At 47.1% G+C, this 19,745-nt stretch overlaps 1 protein-coding gene across 1 annotated transcript in view; it reads left to right on the forward strand.

Moving 5' to 3' along the window:
* Positions 1-8,864: 8,864 nt before the first annotated feature.
* Positions 8,865-19,745, forward strand: part of Sag (S-antigen visual arrestin) — a 37,154-nt gene continuing 26,273 nt past the window's right edge. Inside the window, exons 1-4 of the mRNA XM_050123081.1 lie at positions 8,865-8,930; positions 13,947-14,007; positions 17,212-17,256; positions 18,920-19,113. Of these exons, the coding sequence (XP_049979038.1) occupies positions 8,865-8,930; positions 13,947-14,007; positions 17,212-17,256; positions 18,920-19,113 (366 nt within the window). The remainder of the gene's footprint in view (positions 8,931-13,946; positions 14,008-17,211; positions 17,257-18,919; positions 19,114-19,745) is intronic.

Raw genomic sequence — 19,745 nt, forward strand, 5'->3', positions numbered from 1 at the left:
CCAGTTTCATACCAACACCCTTCCCACGACTAAGCTGTAGTGTCGCGTGCCTGTAAATCTAGTATTTGGAAGGTTGAGGCAGGAGATTCCAGAGTTCAAGACTACTCCAGACTGCATGATGAGATCAAAAGTGATTTCCCAACCTTGGAGACATTCAACAACTTAGTAATATTGCACAGGAGATCCAAATAAAGGCAGGGATGTGGACCAAGGGCTTGCTTTTGTCTGCAAAGTCTTACTACCTTGAGAGTTTGTGAACTACAATTAGGCTTAAATACTATTAGCTAGCCCTCTGCTCTATAGAGGATTCGCTAATGTAGGAGGCAGAGTGATAGCCTAAATTCTTTTTCCTTTTTGTTTTTGTGTTTTGAGACAGTTTCTCTGTGTAACAGCCCTGACTGAACGTTCTGGAACTAGCTATGTAGACCAGACTGGTCTAAAACGCACAGAGATCGCCTGCCTCTGCCTCCCAAGTGTTGGGATTAAAGACGTGTACCACCACCGCCTGAGCTTTAAATTTTCTTTAGTATTTTATTTTATGTGTTTGAGTGTTTTGCCTGTGTGCATGTCTGTACACCACTTAAATGCCTGGTACCTCTGAAGGCTAGAAAAGGGTGTCAGATCCCTGGAACTAGAGTTACATACAGCTGTGAACCTCTGTGTGGCCTGTGTGCTCTTAACCACTGACCCATCACTCAGCCCCAGGTGATGGCCTTTAAGAGCTCCTGTCCCCTGACACTCTTCAGAAATGGCAGCTACTTCAGACGTCATGGTGTTCGTTCCATAAACCTTAGCAATAAGGCCATGCCATTTTCACTTGTTTGATGATTAGCACAGTGCCTGTTTTCCTCCAGCGAGTGCCCTTAGGACAGCAAGCTAACTGCAAAGTCCATAAGCCTCTTGGCTGTCTGTCCCCATAGCGCTACCCCTCCCCCATGAACCCTGACTGCCCTTAGTGTTTAGAATTGAAACACAAGGCTTGGAGCGTCATCTCCCCGTGGGTGACTCCAGAAAACGGTGTCCTATATGAACAGGATTTCCTGAACTGGGAAGTCAGGCCAGTCAACTTTAAGAAGAAATCTAGAGGGAAGGTTCAAAGGGCTGTCTGTGTGTGTGTACACCTATGGAGAGGGTGTTAGATACCCTGAAGCTGGAGTTAAAAGTAGTTGTGAGCAAAGGTGTGCATGTGTACACCCGTGGAGGGTATTAGATCCCCTGGAAATGGAATTGCTTGTGAGACACCCAGTGCGGATAGTTTCTCTGATAGAGTAGCAAGTGCTTTAACTTTGAGCCATTCCAGAGCCTCCCCTCGCTTTTTTCTTTTTCTCAGGTGTATCCCAGATTGTCCTTGAATTTAAGATCCTCCTGCTTCAGCCTCCAGCATTCTGGGATTAATAATGAGGCACCTATAAGCAAGGACTTATCCCTGAGCGCCACCAGACTCCGCTTGTTTTACAGGGTGGATGTTTCTGTCCTTATGCTCAGGAACCATCTTCAGTAATGTTTATGGGCTAGGTCTTGCATGCGCACACAGCAAGCGTTGCTGGTCTTGCCCACTGGGTGAGGTTTATTGTGCTGCTTCCAACTGTTCCCTGGACTCTGCTGTTTCACAGTGCAGTTCTGGAATGCACAGCTAAAGACAGGCAGATCTGCCCTTGCCCGGGGCTGGGCGGTCTGTGTAAGGCTTGACAGAAGTAGGTGCTAGTATCCCTAGGCATTACACCGAGAGTAGACAAGTCACGCTGGTTCTAAAGCCTGTCCTTTTTTTTTTTTTTTTTTTTTTAGCTTTTCGAGACAGGGTTTCTCTGTGGTTTTGGAGCCTGTCCTGGAACTAGCTCTTGTAGACCAGGCTGGTCTCGAACTCACATAGATCCGCCTGCCTCTGCCTCCCGAGTGCTGGAATTAAAGGCATGCGCCACCACCGCCCGGCTAAGCCTGTCCTTTAGAAAGAGGAGTCACAGTGAAATGTTGAGAACCTCGAAATCAGAATAAGAGAGTCCTGTGTCTGGAATACTTGGTTTTTAGGAACAAAAATGCCCTTTCTGTCACTTATTTCTCCATCAAGAAGAGAAAAATCACAGACCAGATATTAAAATAGACATTTCCAAACCAAGATGGTGCCGAAAATGAAGAAGGAAGCTCCTCCCCCTCCTAAAGCCAAAAGTCAAGGCCTTGAAAGGCAAGAAGGCAATGCTGAAAGGTGCCCACAGTCTTAAAAAGATCTGCATGTTCCCTACCTTGTGGTGACCCAAAACCCTGTGGCTCCAGAGACAGTCCAAATACCCTCCAAAAGCATGCCCAGGAAAAACAAGCTTGACCACTATGCCATCAATGAATTGCCCCCTGACCACCAAGTCAACCATGAAGAAAATAGAAGAAGACAACACGCATGTGTTCATGTGGATGTCAAGGTCAATGAACACCAGATCAAACAGGCTGTAATGAAACTATGGCATGATGTGGCCAAAGTGTACACCCTACTAAGGCCTGATGATGAGAAGAAGACGTGTGTTCAGTTAGCTCCTGATTATGACACTCTGGATGTTGCCAGCCAAACTGGAATCATCTAAACTGAGTCCACCTGGCTTATTCGAAATACTTTTTTTTGCATCATAAAAAAAACCCAACATTTCTACATAGAAGTGTGTACAGGTTTCTCTAGTGCGTATGGATCCAAGGCTTCTGGCTAGATCCCCAGTGAGCACACACACATGCTTGCATGCATGTATGCACACGCACAAAGTTATAGTAGGTCAGTGACTAAGATGTGCTCATCTATACCCTTCTGTGGTCTGGTACCCATGAAGCAATGGAAGGATACAGGATTTCATGAGCAAACAACATGCAGTCAGGCAGGGCCAGAGACTCCTGACCACTTTTCTTCCCTTTGAGTTTGTGGGGCTTTTTGATTTTTGGGTTTTTAGCTTTAATTATCCATTGCTGTGTGTATACATGGTGTGTGGACATGGGTATGCACACGTGACAGTCTGTGTGGAAGTCAGAGGACAACTTTATGGAGTCAGCTCTCTCCTCCCGTTTCCATGTGGGTTCTGGGGATTGAACTCATGTCATTAGGATTTTGTGGCAAGTGTATGCCCACTCAATCATCTTGCTGGCTCTAGCTTTGGAGTAGAGTTATGTGAGGGGAGGTTAGTGTTTCACTAATTAGATCACACTGGCTTTGAACTTGTGGAAATCCTCCCATCAGCCTCTCAAGTGCTGGAGTTACAGACATGCATCATCATGGCTGGCATTATTTTATTATTATTTATTAATTAAGTTTATTCATTTATTTTACATCCTGACCAAAATTTCCCCTCCCTCCTCTCCTCCCATTCCCTTCACCAACCTCTTCCATGCCCCTCCCCAAATCCACTTCTTTGTCTTGTATTTGGAAAAAAAATAGATTTTTCAAAACTTTTGTTGTCTGAGTGTTTTGCCTGCATGTATGTATGTATTTTTATATTTTAAAGGGAGAAGTTAAGAGAATGTCCTGAGGGACTGCAGATGGCCCGGTGATTAAGAGCACTGGCTGCTCTTTCAGAGAACCTGGGTTCAATTCTCAGCACCCACATGGCAGTTCACAACTGTCTGTAACTCCAAGATCTGACACCCTCACACCAACATATATGCGGTCAAAACACCAATGCACATAAAATAAAAATAAACAACAAAAAAAGAGAGTCTCCTGGATTTATAGCCTATTTTTGTTGTTATTGGTTTTGCTTTTGAGACAGGTTCTTACTATGTAGATCAGGCTACCTCAGAGATCTGCCTGCCTTTGCCTTATGAGTGGTGGGATTAAATGTGTCACTATGCCTGACTTATAACCTATTTTAATGCTTATTTATTTATTTATTTATTTAATGTATCTGAATGTTTTGTGCATGGGTATGGTAGATGTGTACCATGTCCATGCCTGGTGTTGGTAGAGATCAGAAGAAAATGCCGGGGACTGTGAGCCCCCATGTGGGTACTCGGAACTGAACTCAAGTCATCTTAACTGCTGAGACATCTTTCTAGCCCCCATTTTTGGTTTCTAATAAGGATTCATACTTGTCCTCCTGCATGTGCCAAAACTCATGCAGCGTTGGGGAGCAGATTCTCCCCCTGCCCCATGGGATCCAGGGATTGAACTCAGGTCACCATCAGGTTTGCATAGCAAGCACCTCAACCCACTGAGATATCTGCTGGCCTCTATTCTAGCAATTCTCATCTCAGCCATTTTCACATTTCCCCAGTTCATCCAAAATGTCTGTGCACCCCACTTACGCAATTGAATATCCAATCCAGGGTCACACATTACACATGAATGTTGAGTCCTTAACTGCATTTTAATTGAACACGTCTCTCTTTTGATCATAAATAGGATCTAAAGACTTCATTGATTCGGGCTAATCCAAGGTGATACCTCATATGCAGTTGGAACAGAGATCCATATACATCACCTTGTACTAAAGGGGCTTCATTCCCTCACATCACCCGACTGCTTAAAGACCAATGACTAGTCCTAGAGTTTCAAGATGTAAGGTTTACTATCATTCAGGTATGGTGAAGCCGAAAGATGGGGATGTAACTCTACCATAAGGAAATTTGTCATTTGCATGCCACACTACGCAGAACCACACTGCGGAATGCTAAGGTTGACCAGGGAGTGAGAGGAAACCATGGCAATAATCTTTTTGCCGTTTCCATGGAAATGACAGGAAGACCAGCCACACAGGATCTGGAGAGCAGGAGATGTCTCTAGCTGTGATTAGGGCAGATCAGGGCCTGAAATATAACATCCTTGATAAAAGGGTTAGGGTCTGAGGAAGCATGAAGGTATAGGATTATACTGCTAGCCCTCCAGGTAAGACAGGAGGATCAGGAGTTCAAGGACAGCCCGAATTAGATGAGAGACCCCCTGTCAGAAAAATGAAGCCAGAGGGTGGGGGTTAGGAATATGTTCTGGGTTAGAAGCACTAGGAAGCCAGGATTTGTACTGTATCTCTCTAGAAGAAGAGCAATCTTTCCAGGGCCTGCCGTGTCCCAGCTGCAGAAACTAGTCAGGGTTGGTGGCGCACACCTATAATCCCAGTACTCGGGAGGCTAGAGCAGGAGGATTGCCATGAGTTCCAGGCCAGGGGGGAAAGAAAAAACCTAAAAAATAGGATTTACAATAGCATTTTGTTAGATAATGTTTTCTTTTATCATTCCTTCTACATTTGTTAGCTGGCATTCAGATGTTTAAAAAAAAAAAAGTTGGACCAGGTGGTGGTGGTGCACGCCTTTATTCCCAGCACTTGGTCAGGCAGAGGTAGGCAGAGCTCTGTGAGTTCAAGGCCAGCCTGGTCTACAGAGTGAGTTCCAGGACAGACTCCAAAGCTATACAGAGAAACTCTGTCTTGAAAAATAAAACAAACAAAAATGTCGGGACAAACTAGAGAGCTAGCTCAGTCGTTAGGAACACTGATTGCCTTTGCAGAGGATCCGGGTTTGATTCCCAGCATCCACGTGGAGGCTCACAACTGTAACTCTGGTTCTAGGGGATTCTGCGCCCTTTTCTGTTCTCTGAAAGTACATGTGATATACAGACATGCATCACAGCATACACATACACATAAAGAAATAATTTTTAAAAGACCATGTTGGGGCTAGAGACATGGCTTAGTAGTTAACTCATGGGAAGGACCTGGGTTCAGTTCTCAGGACTCAGGTAGAGGTTCACAACCATCTCTAATTCCAATCCTAGGGGACTGGGCACCCTCTTCAGGTCTAGGCAAGCAAGTACATGATGTGCATATATGCAGACAACACACTCATAACGAAAGTAAAAATACATCTCTGAAAACTTGTACCAGGTGTGGTGGTGCTCACTTGTAATTCCAGCACCAAGGAGGCAGAGGCAGATAGACTCTGAGTTCAAGGCCAGCCTCTTGAGAGTTCTAGACAGGCCAGAGTGATATAGTGAGACCTGTCTCAAAATGAGAAAAAAAATATTTGGACTCAAGCTTCTGAGATAGAAGGAGTATGAATTGTAAGCCAACCCAAGGGACATAAACATGATCCTATCTCAAATAATACAAATAACTATTTTGCACTTGGAAATGAAAAGATCTGTGAGTTTATAGGGGACAGGGAATGAACTAAAATGAAGCAGAGAGACAGATATATGAAAATCCTATCAGCGAATCCATCACCATGGTAACTACTTCACTGACTCATGGCTGTCACTGCTGCAGTCCAGGAACTTGACTTGCTCAGAGTAGGGAGTCCCAGGTACACCTTTGGTTGTGTGTGCTGGGGGCTGAGGAGGAGCAGCAGCAGCAACAAGACACGGGAAGGGGAGAGACAGGTTTACAGAAATCAAGGGAGGCCAGCAGATTGGACAGTGGCTGGTGGGCAGAATGTTGAGAAAGAAGGCAGGTACTATCCAGGAGGGCTTGAAAGCCACCAGACTGGGGGACAGATACTGACACCCCGGTATCACAACAAGCCTTCTGTTGCTACTGTTTTATTTCTAGAGTGAAACCCATTATATAGATGAGGTAGTGTCCAGAGCTTTCCAGATTTTCATTCCCTGAGGGTTTGGGGGAGTGTAGAGTCACACATCCATACACAAAGTGAGGGAAACGCCAAGTCATGGGCGCTCTGCCTTGCAGGTCGGAGTCTAATAAGGAAGAGAAGCCACTCATAAGGGAGAATGGTAGCTGTCCTGGTGCCTGGGAGGACGTCATTTGAGGACATGACATCTGATCAAACTTGGAAGGACCCAGGTAGAGGGCTCACGCATGTCTACATGCAAGAGTGACAGGAACTCCTCCCAGCAGGGGAATTGATGGGTCAGGGCTAAGACAGTCTACACTGGGTGTGGAGAAGGGTCTGGAAAGTAGAGATGAATGCCCATCAGATGTGGGCTCGTTACTGCCCAGAGGAGCCCGGGTAGTGTGTGAACCCATACTAGACATGTAAAGATGGAGAAAGACAGAGGCCAAATAGGACTCTTGATGTGGAGTGAATAAGAGGGACATGTGCAGCTCAGTGCAGCTCAGCCCCAGGTTGACCTTCCTCCTTGACCTTTTCCTTCACATAATCCCTTGATGCCTGCTGAGCTTAATCACGTCTGTCACTCGAACATCCCCCTTCCTGATGATGTTGAGGAGTAAAGAGATAAGCTGTCTATTTCCAGAACCCAAAGAGGTTTAGAATTAAAAATAAATAAATAGCTCTTAATTAGCTGTTCCTCCTGCTGTACCTTCCCCGGGCCAGCTGGATGGCTCGTGCGTCTTTGGGATCCTCTTGAAGTCTGGAGCTCCCAAGCTAATGCTGAGAACTGCTGAAATAGCCAATCTGCCACTGCACTAATCCACTCTCCTCCCTGCTCTTCAAATCTGATTTGGCTCTTAGACACTGAGACCTCAGTGCTGGTCATCCCCACAGAGCCCTACAAATTCCCCTACGTGGCAGGCAGGGGCCTCACCCTTGCCCTGTGGGGTCACCTGGAGGGACTTCACCAGTTGCCTCAGAGCAGAGGCTGACTGCTCACCATCCGGAAACGCGGGGACACTCTCCTGACCTCCCTGGCTATCCCAGCTGGTGACAAGTCACAAGGTAAGTGAGAGCCAAACCCAAGCATCCTCAGAAGCCTGGGGACCCAGGGAGCAACAAGGACAGACATGCTTCTGCAAGGCAAAATGCTGGGGGTTGTTACCTCTGGCTTCCATAGAACTTTGCTTGGAAAAGAAACTTGGAGGGCATTTCATCCTAGACCATGAGATGGCCTGACTATCTGCCAGACAGAGGAGAGGGAACAAATATGTTGGAACTGTGGGGTTCTCATACGCCCCTGACAACTGCATTTGGGGAGCAGTCCCGTTGGGGTGTGTTTCAGAGACATTTTCTGTATGCTTACCATAAGGCACAGAAAAGTGAGGTGTGGTGAACCACTCCTGTAATCCTGACACCAGGCAGGAGGATTGCCAGTTTGAGGCCAACCTGGCCCACATAATAAGACAAGAGGAGGAGGAGGGAGAAGAAGAAAAGAGAAGAAAGGGTCTATTCATGAGAAAGCTTTCTTTGTTTGAGACAGAGTCTTTCCTATGTAACCCTGGCTGCCCTGGAACTCGCTATGTAGACCAGGCTGGCCTCAGATTCTCTGCAACCTAGCTCTGTCTCTCGAGTGCTGAGATGATACATAGGTAGGAGTCACCACACCTGGCATGACAGCGTTTCAGATGTAACCCAACAAGAACATGACACTGATATTTAATCCAAAAAAGCAAAGCTTCATTAGAATCAAGCTGGTGAGGCTTACTGGAATATTTGAAGCTTACCAAGATATACACTGGGCCAGGCGTGATGGCACGTTCCTTTAATCCAAGCACTCCGGAGGCAGAGGGAGATGGATCTCTATGATTTTGAGGCCAGCCTGATCTACAGAGTGAGTTTCAGGCCAACCCTGGGCTATTCAGTGAGACTCAGTTTCAAGGGTGGAAGTACTGGTGCTGGAGAAATGGCTCAGAGGTTGTGAGTGCTTGCTGCTCTTCCAGAGGACGTGAGTTTGGCTCCCGGCACCCAGGTCGGGAGGTTACAGCTCTAGCTCCGAGGGATCCGACACCCTCTTCTGGTCTCTGTAGGCATTTGTACACATGTGGCACACATACACATAAATAAAAATGAAATAAATAAAAATTTTTAAGGCATGCCACAGTGAAGTCCAACCAATCAGCTGCTTTGATCAAACTGGAGCTCGTGCAAGGGAATATCCAAGGGAGGAAGACTCAGGAGTGGGCTTTACATCCAGAATGGTCTTAATTTTATGTTTGGGATCACTGTACTTTCCCAGCCCTCCAACCTGACATACATCCCAAGGGACAGACAACATGGCGGCCAACGTGAAGACCAATAAGTCCCACGTCATCTTCAAGAAGGTCTCTCGGGACAAGGCGGTAAGTGGCACCGAGGAGAGTGGAGATTATTGTGAGAGTGATAAGAAGCAGACACTTGTCAGGTACAACCATGATCAACATCCAACTACCTTGAGGCCTAGGGATCCTCTATGTCCATAGGCTGGGCGATCGGTGAGAGGACCAAGGGACACCAATGGATCCTGCAACTCACCATCTCTGGGTCCCATTGTTCCTTCCCAACCTTGTTAGCCTCCATTGCTAAGATGTGGAAATGTATGGCGTGTTACGGCCCAGGCCAGTTTGAAAGCACACTAAGGCGGGTGTATCTAGTGACTACCTGATGGACAATGCGGATCTGCCTTGATCTCCTAGCTGGTTTCCTTCTGGTGCCTCACCAAGGAATGGGGCTTTTCATGCACACCCTCCTCCTGCCTGTTCCTCTGTTGGCCAGAAGTGTTATCATTTTCATCAAGCCCTTGGGTTCTTTGTGGTGATCGCTTTGGTACCCTATATCTTTTCATTCCCCAACGCTTATCCCACGGTGTCTGTCTGGTCCTTTTCATCTGTACTTCTGACAGAGAAGGAACCGCTTTGTGCTAGTTTCCCTGGTCACTTACCATTTCCTCCTAATACCTAACAGATATCCATTGTTTATGGCCATACCACCTTGAAATGCACCTGGTCTTTAAACAGACATCATTTGAACCATGACATTTATTCCTTCCCTGCCACCCAGCCTCCTATGGTACCAGGGAATTAGGGCCTCATACATGCCAGGCCAGCACCCCACCACTGAGCTAAATATATCCCAGCTCTAATTTTACTTCTATTTTGAGGCAGAATCTCACGAAGTTTCCCAGGTTGACCTTGAACTTGGACCCCTCCACCCTTGGCCTCCTGAGAAACTAGAATTCCAGGCATGTGCTACCAGACCCTGCTTAGTCTTCTGATGGCCCAAGGGCCCAGTATGCCCTGTGTGCCCAGTCATAAGGTGCCTGGCCTCGGCAGCCATTTCTCTGTGATTCTCTCTTCTGTGTTAGCCGCAGGCTGGTGGTGAGCACCCCAGCTCATTTTGGTTCATGGTTTGAGGGCACAGTTCAACATAGTGGGGCTGGCCTGGGGCAGAAGCATGAGGCGGTTGATCCTTAGGCAGGAAGCCCAGAGAGATGAGTGACTCTTAGGGTTTCTCTTAAAGGTCAGGAAACCTTTCCCAGGACCTCTCCAGAAGACTTGCCCCTTGTATTCATTGGTTGGGCCTGAGTTACCGGCCGAGGCTAAGTCAATCACAAGCCAAAGCAATTAGACGTTCAGAAGTAGATCAGACCAACTAAGAAACATTTCCTGAGCTGGAACTAGCAGCACACACTTCTGATTTTAGCACTCGTGACGATCCCAAGTTCAAGGCCAGCAAGAGTGACACAGAAGGAGCTTGTCAAAGAGAAAGGAAGGCATGCAGACTGGCTAGCTGGCTGGCTGGAGAGATGGCTCAGCACTTAAAAACATTTGTTGCTTTTGCAGAGGACCTGGGTTTGGTTCCCAGCACCCACATAGTAAATAACAACTATTCATAACTCAGGCTCTAGGGGATCAGAGGCCCTCTTCTGGCTTCTGCAGGCACCAGCCACAACACAGTATATATACACACATACAGGACTACATAGTTAGACCCTGTCTCAAAAATAAAAGATGTCGGGGCTGGAGAGATGGCTCAGTGGTTAAGAGCATTGCCTGCTCTTCCAAAGGTCCTGAGTTCAATTCCCAGCAACCACATGGTGACTCACAACCATCTGTAATGAGGTCTGGTGCCCTCTTCTGGCCTGCAGACATACACACAGAAAGAATATTGTATACATAATAAATAAATAAATAAATAAATATAAAAAAAAATAAAAGATGTCTTCATATCTTGCATTTTAATAATGACTATCAACAACCCCCTTGGCCTCCATCTCCAGCTTTCTTTCTTCCAGCCAAAGGTTGGGAGAAGAGAAAAGCTCCTCCATCTATTCATCTTCGTCCTAGAGACTCTAAGGTTCTCTCTTCCCAACCATAAAGATCCGCCTGCCTGGCTTTCCCTTGCTAATCCTCCTTCCACTTAGGAAGATGCCAACAGGACCCAGAGCTCAGTGTTTGTGGAAGACAGGGCTAATCTCATCCTCCAGAGTTGTTTCGAGTTTGAACTGAACACAGTGTCTAGAGTGCCCTGTATCAGGACATCTTCCTGAGCTCCTCGGGCCTGAGTCCTAAAGTCCTTACTGCACTCAGCCTTCATCCTCACTCAGTGGCCACTGGCTACAAAGGAGGCTGCTGACTTCAGATACATGCTCTTCACCTTGGCATCTTTCCGTCTCTTTTGCCCAGAAAAAGCCATTCCTGCCTATCCTCTGGCCTCCTACCTGCGTTGTCTGCTCAGGTAGCGCCTCCTTCAAAGGGGAGCTTTCCCTTCTCCTTCCTGACCATACCCTTTGCCTGCCTTTTCCTCACCACTTACCTCAAACCTAACGGTAGAAACCTGGAGAGGTTTTTGTCCCCACAGACCAGTGGTATGGTGAGGCCTCCATAGCCCTGAAGCCAGATGGGGCACGTGCAGCGATGGGGTTGCATTCTTGAATGTCCGTGTGGCACCATAGGCTGGAAGGTGTTAGGCATGGTGACAGGGGCCCCTAAACTTCAGCACTTGAGAGACTGAGGCAGGAGGTTTGAAGCTAGCCTGGGCTACACAGTGTGTTCTAGGATAGCTTGTGCTACAGAGTGAGAAACACTATCTCAAAATAACACAGGGGCAGCCAGGGTATGCTGAGAGGCAAGGGACTTGGAGTGGCAAATTGTTCTCTTGAAGCCTGGCTGGGGCTTTCTCAACTAGAGATGTGGCTGAAGGGCCTTCTTCGCTGTGCAGGGAGTAGGAACAGATGGATTCAATAGGGCTGCCATGAGCCAAGGCCAAGTTGAGGGCAGAGGGGCCTGGAGCCCAGAGGTAAGGACCCTGTTGGTCAAGGAACTGGGTGCTATTCAACAGGAGGGAGGGAGCAGGAGCATCTATGAATTAGGAGGTACCCACATGGAGGGTTCCTGTAAGGACAGCAATGGGTGGCTTGGAGGGGAGTTTGTGCCCCTGGATAAAACCCAACGTCTACTACGACTTCATCCCATCCAGTCTGGATTGGGCCTGTAGAACTGAGCTCAGGTACTTCCTGGGCTGAAGGAACGGGGAGGGAAGCCAACAGGGCCACGTGCCAGGAACTGTGACCATGCGTAGAAGACCATGCCAGCCATAGGCCAGGCAGGAGAGCAAGCCATAGTAAACACTAGCCTCCCCTCTTCTCTCTCTCTGCTTTTGGGTCAATTCTACACAGAAAGCAGGGGGCCAGGGAGTTCACTGGGTGAGTCAGCTGGGTTAGCCTCCAAATGGAACACTGGTCTAGAGAGTTACAGCACACATTACGATGCGTGTCCCTGCATCCTATGCCCGGCTCCCACCCTTCCCAGCCTGCTGAGGCCTGCAGAAACCACTGTGCACAGATTCACAAAGGTTTCTCACGGGATCTTCTCTGTGAACAGGGATCTAGAGGCATTGGCTTGATACAACCTCCAATGTCAGTCATACAACTGCACCCACCTGGGGACAAATGATACACGGTGGAGGGCAAAGTATAAGACACGATTTAATGTCAAAAATCATTTGGGTTGTTTGCAGAAATAAAAACGTGTACTTGCGAGGCCGACAGAAACAAAGGGCTAGCCAGGATGCATGATTTTAGTCATTGGTGTACTTAGCAACCTCTGACTGAATCTATGTACAAAGGCTGTAGTAAATATTGAGAAGGCTGAAAGGGGCACAGAACACTCTAGATCAGCAGTTCTCAACCTGTGGGTTGAGACCCCTTTGGGGGGGGTGTCGAACAAATCTTTCACAGGAGTCTCCTAAGACCCCTGGAAAACAGATATTTGCATTACAATTCATAACAGTAGCATAATTGCAATTATGAAGTAGCAACGAAAATAGTTTGTGGTTGAGGGGGTCACCACAAAATGAGGAACTCTGTTAAAGGGCCATAGCGTTAAGAAGGTTGAGAACCACTGTTCTAGGTTCTCACCTCAAGGCATCTGTGGTCTTCTGGTTGAGCAGTGGGCAGCAGAGAAGCAGCTCCCTGCTCTCCTACAGAATAGGAGGAGACTGGCTGCCAGGAGCGTGGATGGTGTCCCCACCACTCAGCTCTGCCACCTCCTTCCTCAGCGCGGGGTTGCCCATTTACCTGTGCAGAGCTTGCCCAAAGGGATTTCAGGCTCCTCTGGAATTTCTGCTTCTTTGCCTCGTCAAGAAAGTCTCTGAACAAGAAGACAAGGCCTTTTGGCACACAACTAGAAATAGAAAGCTGACCGTGTCCATAGGCATAACCTTCCACGAATGTACGGGTTTACTTGATTGCTTACAGACCTGGACTTGATGGGAAGGACAGAACGGAGTGGAAAGAGTTCCCACCATTCATATGGATGGGAATCATTCCTTGGAGCTGATATAGGGCTAGAAGACAGTACCCTTCACTTGAAATGAACCATCTTCACCCACAGCTGGGAAAGAAGGAAGTCACAGAGCAGCCATGGAGACAATTGGCTTCTCTATCGAAGACTAAGGGAAAGGGCTGAAGCTCCAGAGTGAAGCCCCAGGGTGGAGTGTTTGCAGCCCAGGGTGGAGTGTTTGTTTTGCATGTGTGCAGCCCCAGGGTGGAGTGTTTGCCTTGTGTGTGTGCACCCCAGGGTGGAGTGCTTGCCTTGCATCTGTGCACCCCAGGGTGAAGTACTTGCCTTGCCTGTGTGCAGCCCCAGGGTGGAGTACTTCCTTGCACATGTGCACCCCAGGGTGGAATGCTTGCCTTGTGTGTGTGCACCCCAGGGTGGAGTGCTTGCCTTGTGTGTGTGCGCACCCCAGGGTGGAGTGCTTGCCTTGCCTGTGTGTGGCCCCAGGTTTGATGCTCAGCACTGAATAAGAGGAAGAAAGAAACTGGGGAGGCTTTGGGGTTGTTGGCTTCTAAGTGAATGCCTTCATTCTTCCCAAAGGTGACTATCTACCTGGGGAAGAGAGACTATGTCGACCATGTCAGCCAAGTAGAGCCTGTAGGTAAGTTGAATTTGAAGGAAAATTTAATGCTGGTTTTCCTTTAAGTCATCAGACAATGACTAGTTTTTCATTAGGAAAAAAAAAAACAAAACAACAAAAAGGGGATTTCCAGCCAGGCCTGGTGGTTCAGTGGCATGGTGGTGCATGCCTTTAATCCCAGAGCTTAGGAGGCAGAGGCAGGTGGATCTCTGTGAAGTCAGCCTGGTCCACATAATGAGTTTCTGGAAAGCCAGGGCTACATAGAGAGACCTTATATCAAACAAACAAACAAAAACAAAAACAAAAAGATGGGTCTCAGGCTGGAGAGATGACTCAGAGGTTAAGAACACTTGCAGAGGACCAGAGTTCAGTTCCCAGCACTTACACGGCAGCTCGCAACCATATGTTACTCCTCTCTACTCTTCTTGCCTCTCTGCACAGTGCATGTAGGTGATATGCATGCATGCATACATACATACATACAGGTAAACACCCATAATATATATAAAATGAATTTCTAAAAAATAAAAAATTTCACCGATAATCTAATCAAGGAGATACAAATTTAAATGCCATCAAGTGACTGCCGGTTGACCAGAAACTATTTTTATAGTTATCTATCTGTTTGGGGAGAGCATATGTGTGGAGGTCAGAGGGCTAATTTGTATAGTCAGTTCTCTTGCACCTTTGTGTGGTTCCACAAATTGAACTCAGGTTTCCAGGAGTGTGCAGCAAGCATCTTCATCCACTAAGTCATCTTGCTGGCCCCTCACATTTAAAAAAAAAAATTAAAGGGCTGTTTTGTAGCTCAGCACCTGCCTAGTGCAAGACCTTGGGCTCAATCTTTAGTACTAAAGGAAAAAAATCACATCTCTGTTTCCTGACTCCACATGCAGTGTGGCCAGCTGCTTTAAGCTCCTGCCTCTGTATTTTACCCATCATGATTAGACTGTACCCCCAAACCGATGTGAAGGAAACACAGAAAGACTCAAAGGAGTCTGTAAGCAAGAGAAGATGTCTGAAGTAAATGGGTTGGAGCCAGAGACAACAGGATTTGTCCTAATCTTAAAACTTTAAGTGCTTGGGGGGGCTGGAGAGGTGGCTCAGAGGTTAAGAGCATTGGCTGCTCTTCCAGAGGTCCTGAGTTCAATTCCCAGCAACCACATGGTGGCTCACAACCATCTGTACTGAGATCTGGCGCCCTCCTCTGGCGTGTGGGCATACATCGAGGCAGAATATTGTATACATAATAAATAAATAAATCTTTTAAAAAAAAACTTTAAGTGCTTGGTCCTGAGGGAAGAGGTACCCGAAAACACTGTCATGATGCTGTCCATGATTCTGGGAGAATATGTGGCTAGACCAGTCATTTCTTATATCTCCAGGGCCACCTAGACTCTAGGAAATATCTAGGAATCCAACTATGTATAGAAAAAGAAACTGTTCCTATATGTGGTTTTCCTTACATAAAACCAATATATTTCAATTTTTCCTTTTTGTTTGTTTGTTTGATCAAAAGAACAGGCAGTGGCAATGTCAATAACAATGAGAATACCAAGGATCTGGCACACGTAGGCTGCTAGTGGGATTGTATAGTGCTGCAGCCACCAGGAAAGCAGTTGGCAGTTTCTTTAAGAACTAAATGTACACTTACTGTAAGACCCAACAATAGCACTCCTGGGTCTTTATTGAGAAGTAAAAACTGTGCCTACAAAACCTTGCTTGGACATGGTTGTCCACAGCAGCTGCAAACCAAAAAGAATGGAAGTCTCTCTTTAGTAGATGAGAAAGGTTAAACAAACTGTGGTATTGCTCTACCATAGATATATGGTATCTATCTATCTATCTATCTATCTATCTATCTATCTATCTATCTATCTATCTATCTTTATCTACACACACACACACACACACATGTGGTATATCCCTACCATGGATATATGGTTGGTTGATCTATCTATCTATCTATCTATCTATCTATCTATCTATCTATCATCTATCTATCTATCTATCTATCTATCTATCTATCTATCTCTACACACACACACACACACACATTCAATCATAAAAAACCAAGCAGCTGGTTGTTGTGGCATACACCTGTAATCCCAGCACTGGGGAAGCTGAAGGGGAAGGATCGAGAATCTGAGGTCAGCCTGGACTATAATAGGAGAGACCTTTTCTCAAAAAAAGAAAAGAAAAGAAGAAGAAATGTAAGATGTGTGAGCTATTGATACCTGCAACAACTTAGAGATCTCTAAACATTATGCCGGGTGACAAGAGCCATCTCAAAGGGCTGTGGACTTCATGGTTTCACTCATTCACAACATTCTCAAGATGACAAAGTTCTGCAGCCAGTGCTTGCCACTTCCACTGAGGATGGTGGAAGCAGGGATGGGTGACATGAGAGAGCCCAAAGGAGACCTTTACAATGCCAGGACAATTCTAAATGTACACTGTGGTGGTTGTTGTAACACAGAACCGTACACAACCATTGTGTGCTTGTCCGTGTCCTAATTCAACATGGTATATAAACCGTAAGCACAAGAGGCATACTGCAGCCCTCTGTACTGGCTTTTCACCTTCCTTTGGCTTGATAAGCATTTCATTGTCTATTAAACATTGAAAGAAGTATGGAGAAAATTGGCAGTTTTAAGCACTGAGGATAAACACGCCCTCAGTGGGTAAGGATGCTTGCTGCCAAGACTCACAGTCTGAATTTGATCCCCAGAACTACATTTTAAAAATTACTATTCTTATTCTTGTATGTATAAGTGTGAGGGCCTGCCTGTATGTATGTGCACCATATACATGCAGGAGCCCTTGGGGGATAGAAGAGGTGTTGGCTCCTCTGAAACTGGAGCTACAGACAGTTGTGTGTTGCCGTATGGGTGCTGGGGACCAAACCTGGGCCCTGTGCAAGAGCAGCAAGTGCTCGTAGCTGCTGAACCATCTCTCCAACCCCAAATAAAAAATTGCTGTTTTTTAAAAATAATAGAAAGCAAGCCAGTCTGGTGGATCAGGCCTGGAGCCAGGAGGATTACTTGTTTATGGTCATCCTTAGCTACCTACATAGCAAAGCCAACGCTAGCCAGAGCTACATGAGACCCTGCCTCCCCCTCCCACCTCCAAAATAAAAACAGAAGACACCATATTGTACACAGCTTTAAAGCCAGATGTCTGATTTTCTTGATCTCACTCTCGGTTTTCTCTCTTTTGGTCTAGATGGTGTTGTGTTGGTGGATCCCGAGCTGGTGAAGGGAAAGAAAGGTGAGCTGAGCCCCTTGCTTCTCCATCCTTCTGTCAGTAAAGGTTGTTGCTGTGGGTGGTAGGCTTTCATGTGGGCAGCCGTGCCTATTGAAGGCAGGGGAATAAAACCCAGAGTTTATTGTTCTGTGTCCTTGGGAAGTTCTGTGCTTCAGTATGACAGTGCCCTTGAGATCTCTGGCAGTTGTGTCGTGTGCGGCAAGCCATTTGTTCCTAATGACAGTCACAAAAACTGAATTAGAACAGATTCGAGCGAGGCTTATGATAATGTTGCTGACTCAATTCCATTCTAAATATGCCTTTGGAGTGGTTGCTACTGGCAACCACAGGCATTGTTCTAAACCTTGGGTGTACCCGCTAGAATATGTCAGGTGTGGGCTGGCAACAGCGCAGGGGTGGGGAGTGGGGAGCGAAGCAGGAATGGCAGACAATGGTTCTCCTCTGTTTCCTCACCTGCCTGGGTGCTCTCCATCTCTCTGGTTTGAACCCAATCGGTCCCTGCCCTTTACCACACAGGGATTTAGTTATCAGGGAAAACCACAGCTTAGTGGGTGCAAGCAGAAATCCAGACCTGCTGTGGACACCTCTCAAAAGTGCTCAAAGGAAGGATGAACAGCTGGTTAGTGGTTCGTCTGAGTCAGCGACTAGGGGGCAGCTGGCCTTAGAACTGACACAGAAAGAATTCTCAGGCCAAGAGAGAGGTCTCAAGGTATCACTTTTGATAAGCCTTACTATGGAGAACTGTGCACTTCCTGTCTTCAACTTCAGGTGAACTTTCACACACCGGGCACGGGCTGTCTTTAATCAGACAGAATTTTGGGAACCAGTGATTTAGAGAATGCTTCCTAGGCTTCTGAGCAATGTACAGAGACTATAAATGCAGCTTCTCAGGTTTGATTTTGTCTCCTTGCTTGGCCCGGACCTTTGGCTGTTCCCTCAGCCTCCATATGGCTCAGGCACATGTCTGTTTTGCTTTTGCTGTTTTCTCTGTCTGTCTCTCCAGACATCCTGGCCTCTCTAACCCAAACAAGCAAGTTAGCACCATTTTCAGACATCCAACTCCAGATACCCAAGCTGGTAGCCCAGGCAGAGGGAGGGTGGGAGATCGGAAACAGTAAGGACAGGTGGACTGCACATTTATTACGTTTGTCATTATGCAGTGTGTGGGTGTTTATGTGTCTCTGTGTATGTCTGTCTGTATGTGGTGGGCGCACAAGCACTAAGGTGCACCCGTAGAAGTCAGAGGACAACTTGGAGAGAGTTGGTTCCTTCCTGCCATTGTGTGGGTCCCAGAGATTGACATGGTTTGTCAGGCTGTGCAGCAGACACCTTTACTCAGTTAGCCATCTTGCCATCCCTGTCCCGAGATTACTATCAGCCTAGCAAAATAATGTGGTTGCCAGGGAGATGTCTTGCAATTCTGTGACGGTCCTGTCTAGGATAATGAACGCTAACCCTAGGAACAGGCTGCTTCTCCCAAAATGTGTCAGCCAGCTGCAAAGTATTCTTCTCCCAGACCCAGTTCCTTCCAGGCAGCAAAGCCTGGATCCCTGGGGTAGACAGAGTGGTGTGGTCGCTCTGCTGCGGGCTCAGCCCAGTGGAAGTGGCTGAGGTAATCCGGCCTGTGCAACAGACCAGGTCTAACCCGTGTGCGTCTTCTTCCCAGTGTATGTCACTCTGACTTGCGCCTTCCGCTATGGCCAGGAGGACATTGACGTGATTGGCCTGACCTTCCGCAGGGACCTGTACTTTTCTCGGGTCCAGGTATACCCTCCTGTTGGGGCCATGAGTGCCCCTACCCAACTCCAGGAGAGCCTGCTCAAGAAACTGGGAGACAACACCTACCCATTTCTGCTCACGGTGAGCTCTCTTTACCCTGCCTGCTCCCCTGGCCTGCCTCCTTCATCCCCAGTACCTCACAATGGGAATGGGGCAAAGCGAAGGGGCCAGAGGGAGGATTTCACATCTGTGGGTCTGTAAATTGCACCCTTGAAAGAAATTCTAGATTGCATGCTCTGTGATTGTCTGTTTTTAAGTCTTTGAAAATAGCCTCCCTGCCTCTGAAGGCACCATTTCAACCTGCCCTTTGGATATTTTCCTTCATCTGACCGCCTAATTAGATGAGTATGTGTTCTGTCTTCTCTCATTCTGCTATAAAAAGAAACTGGTAGCTGTGACCCCCAGCTGGCCCCAGGGAGTTCTAAGCAAGCAAGAGTGCCCTGTGGGACCTGAGGTCTTGATAGAGCAAGTGCCATCATTTACTCTTTTGCCCCAACTCTGCTCCCCTACATGGTGCTGGGAATTGAATCAGGGCCCTTACTCTGTCCCCTCACCTCTCCTGAGGCCCATGCATCACCCAGGGAAACCCAAGTCCTTGGCAAGAGCTGGGGATGGGGAAGCTTCTGTAGCCTTTTCTGTTTGCACGGTTACTATCTTAACCACTGAACCATCTCTCCAGCCCCTACACAGTTACTATCTTAGTGACACACACT

This window comes from Alexandromys fortis, unplaced genomic scaffold (assembly GCF_014885135.2).
Source record: "Alexandromys fortis isolate MF-2015 unplaced genomic scaffold, M_Fortis_MF-2015_v1.1 scaffold_213, whole genome shotgun sequence".
Classification (NCBI taxonomy): Eukaryota; Metazoa; Chordata; class Mammalia; order Rodentia; family Cricetidae; genus Alexandromys; species Alexandromys fortis.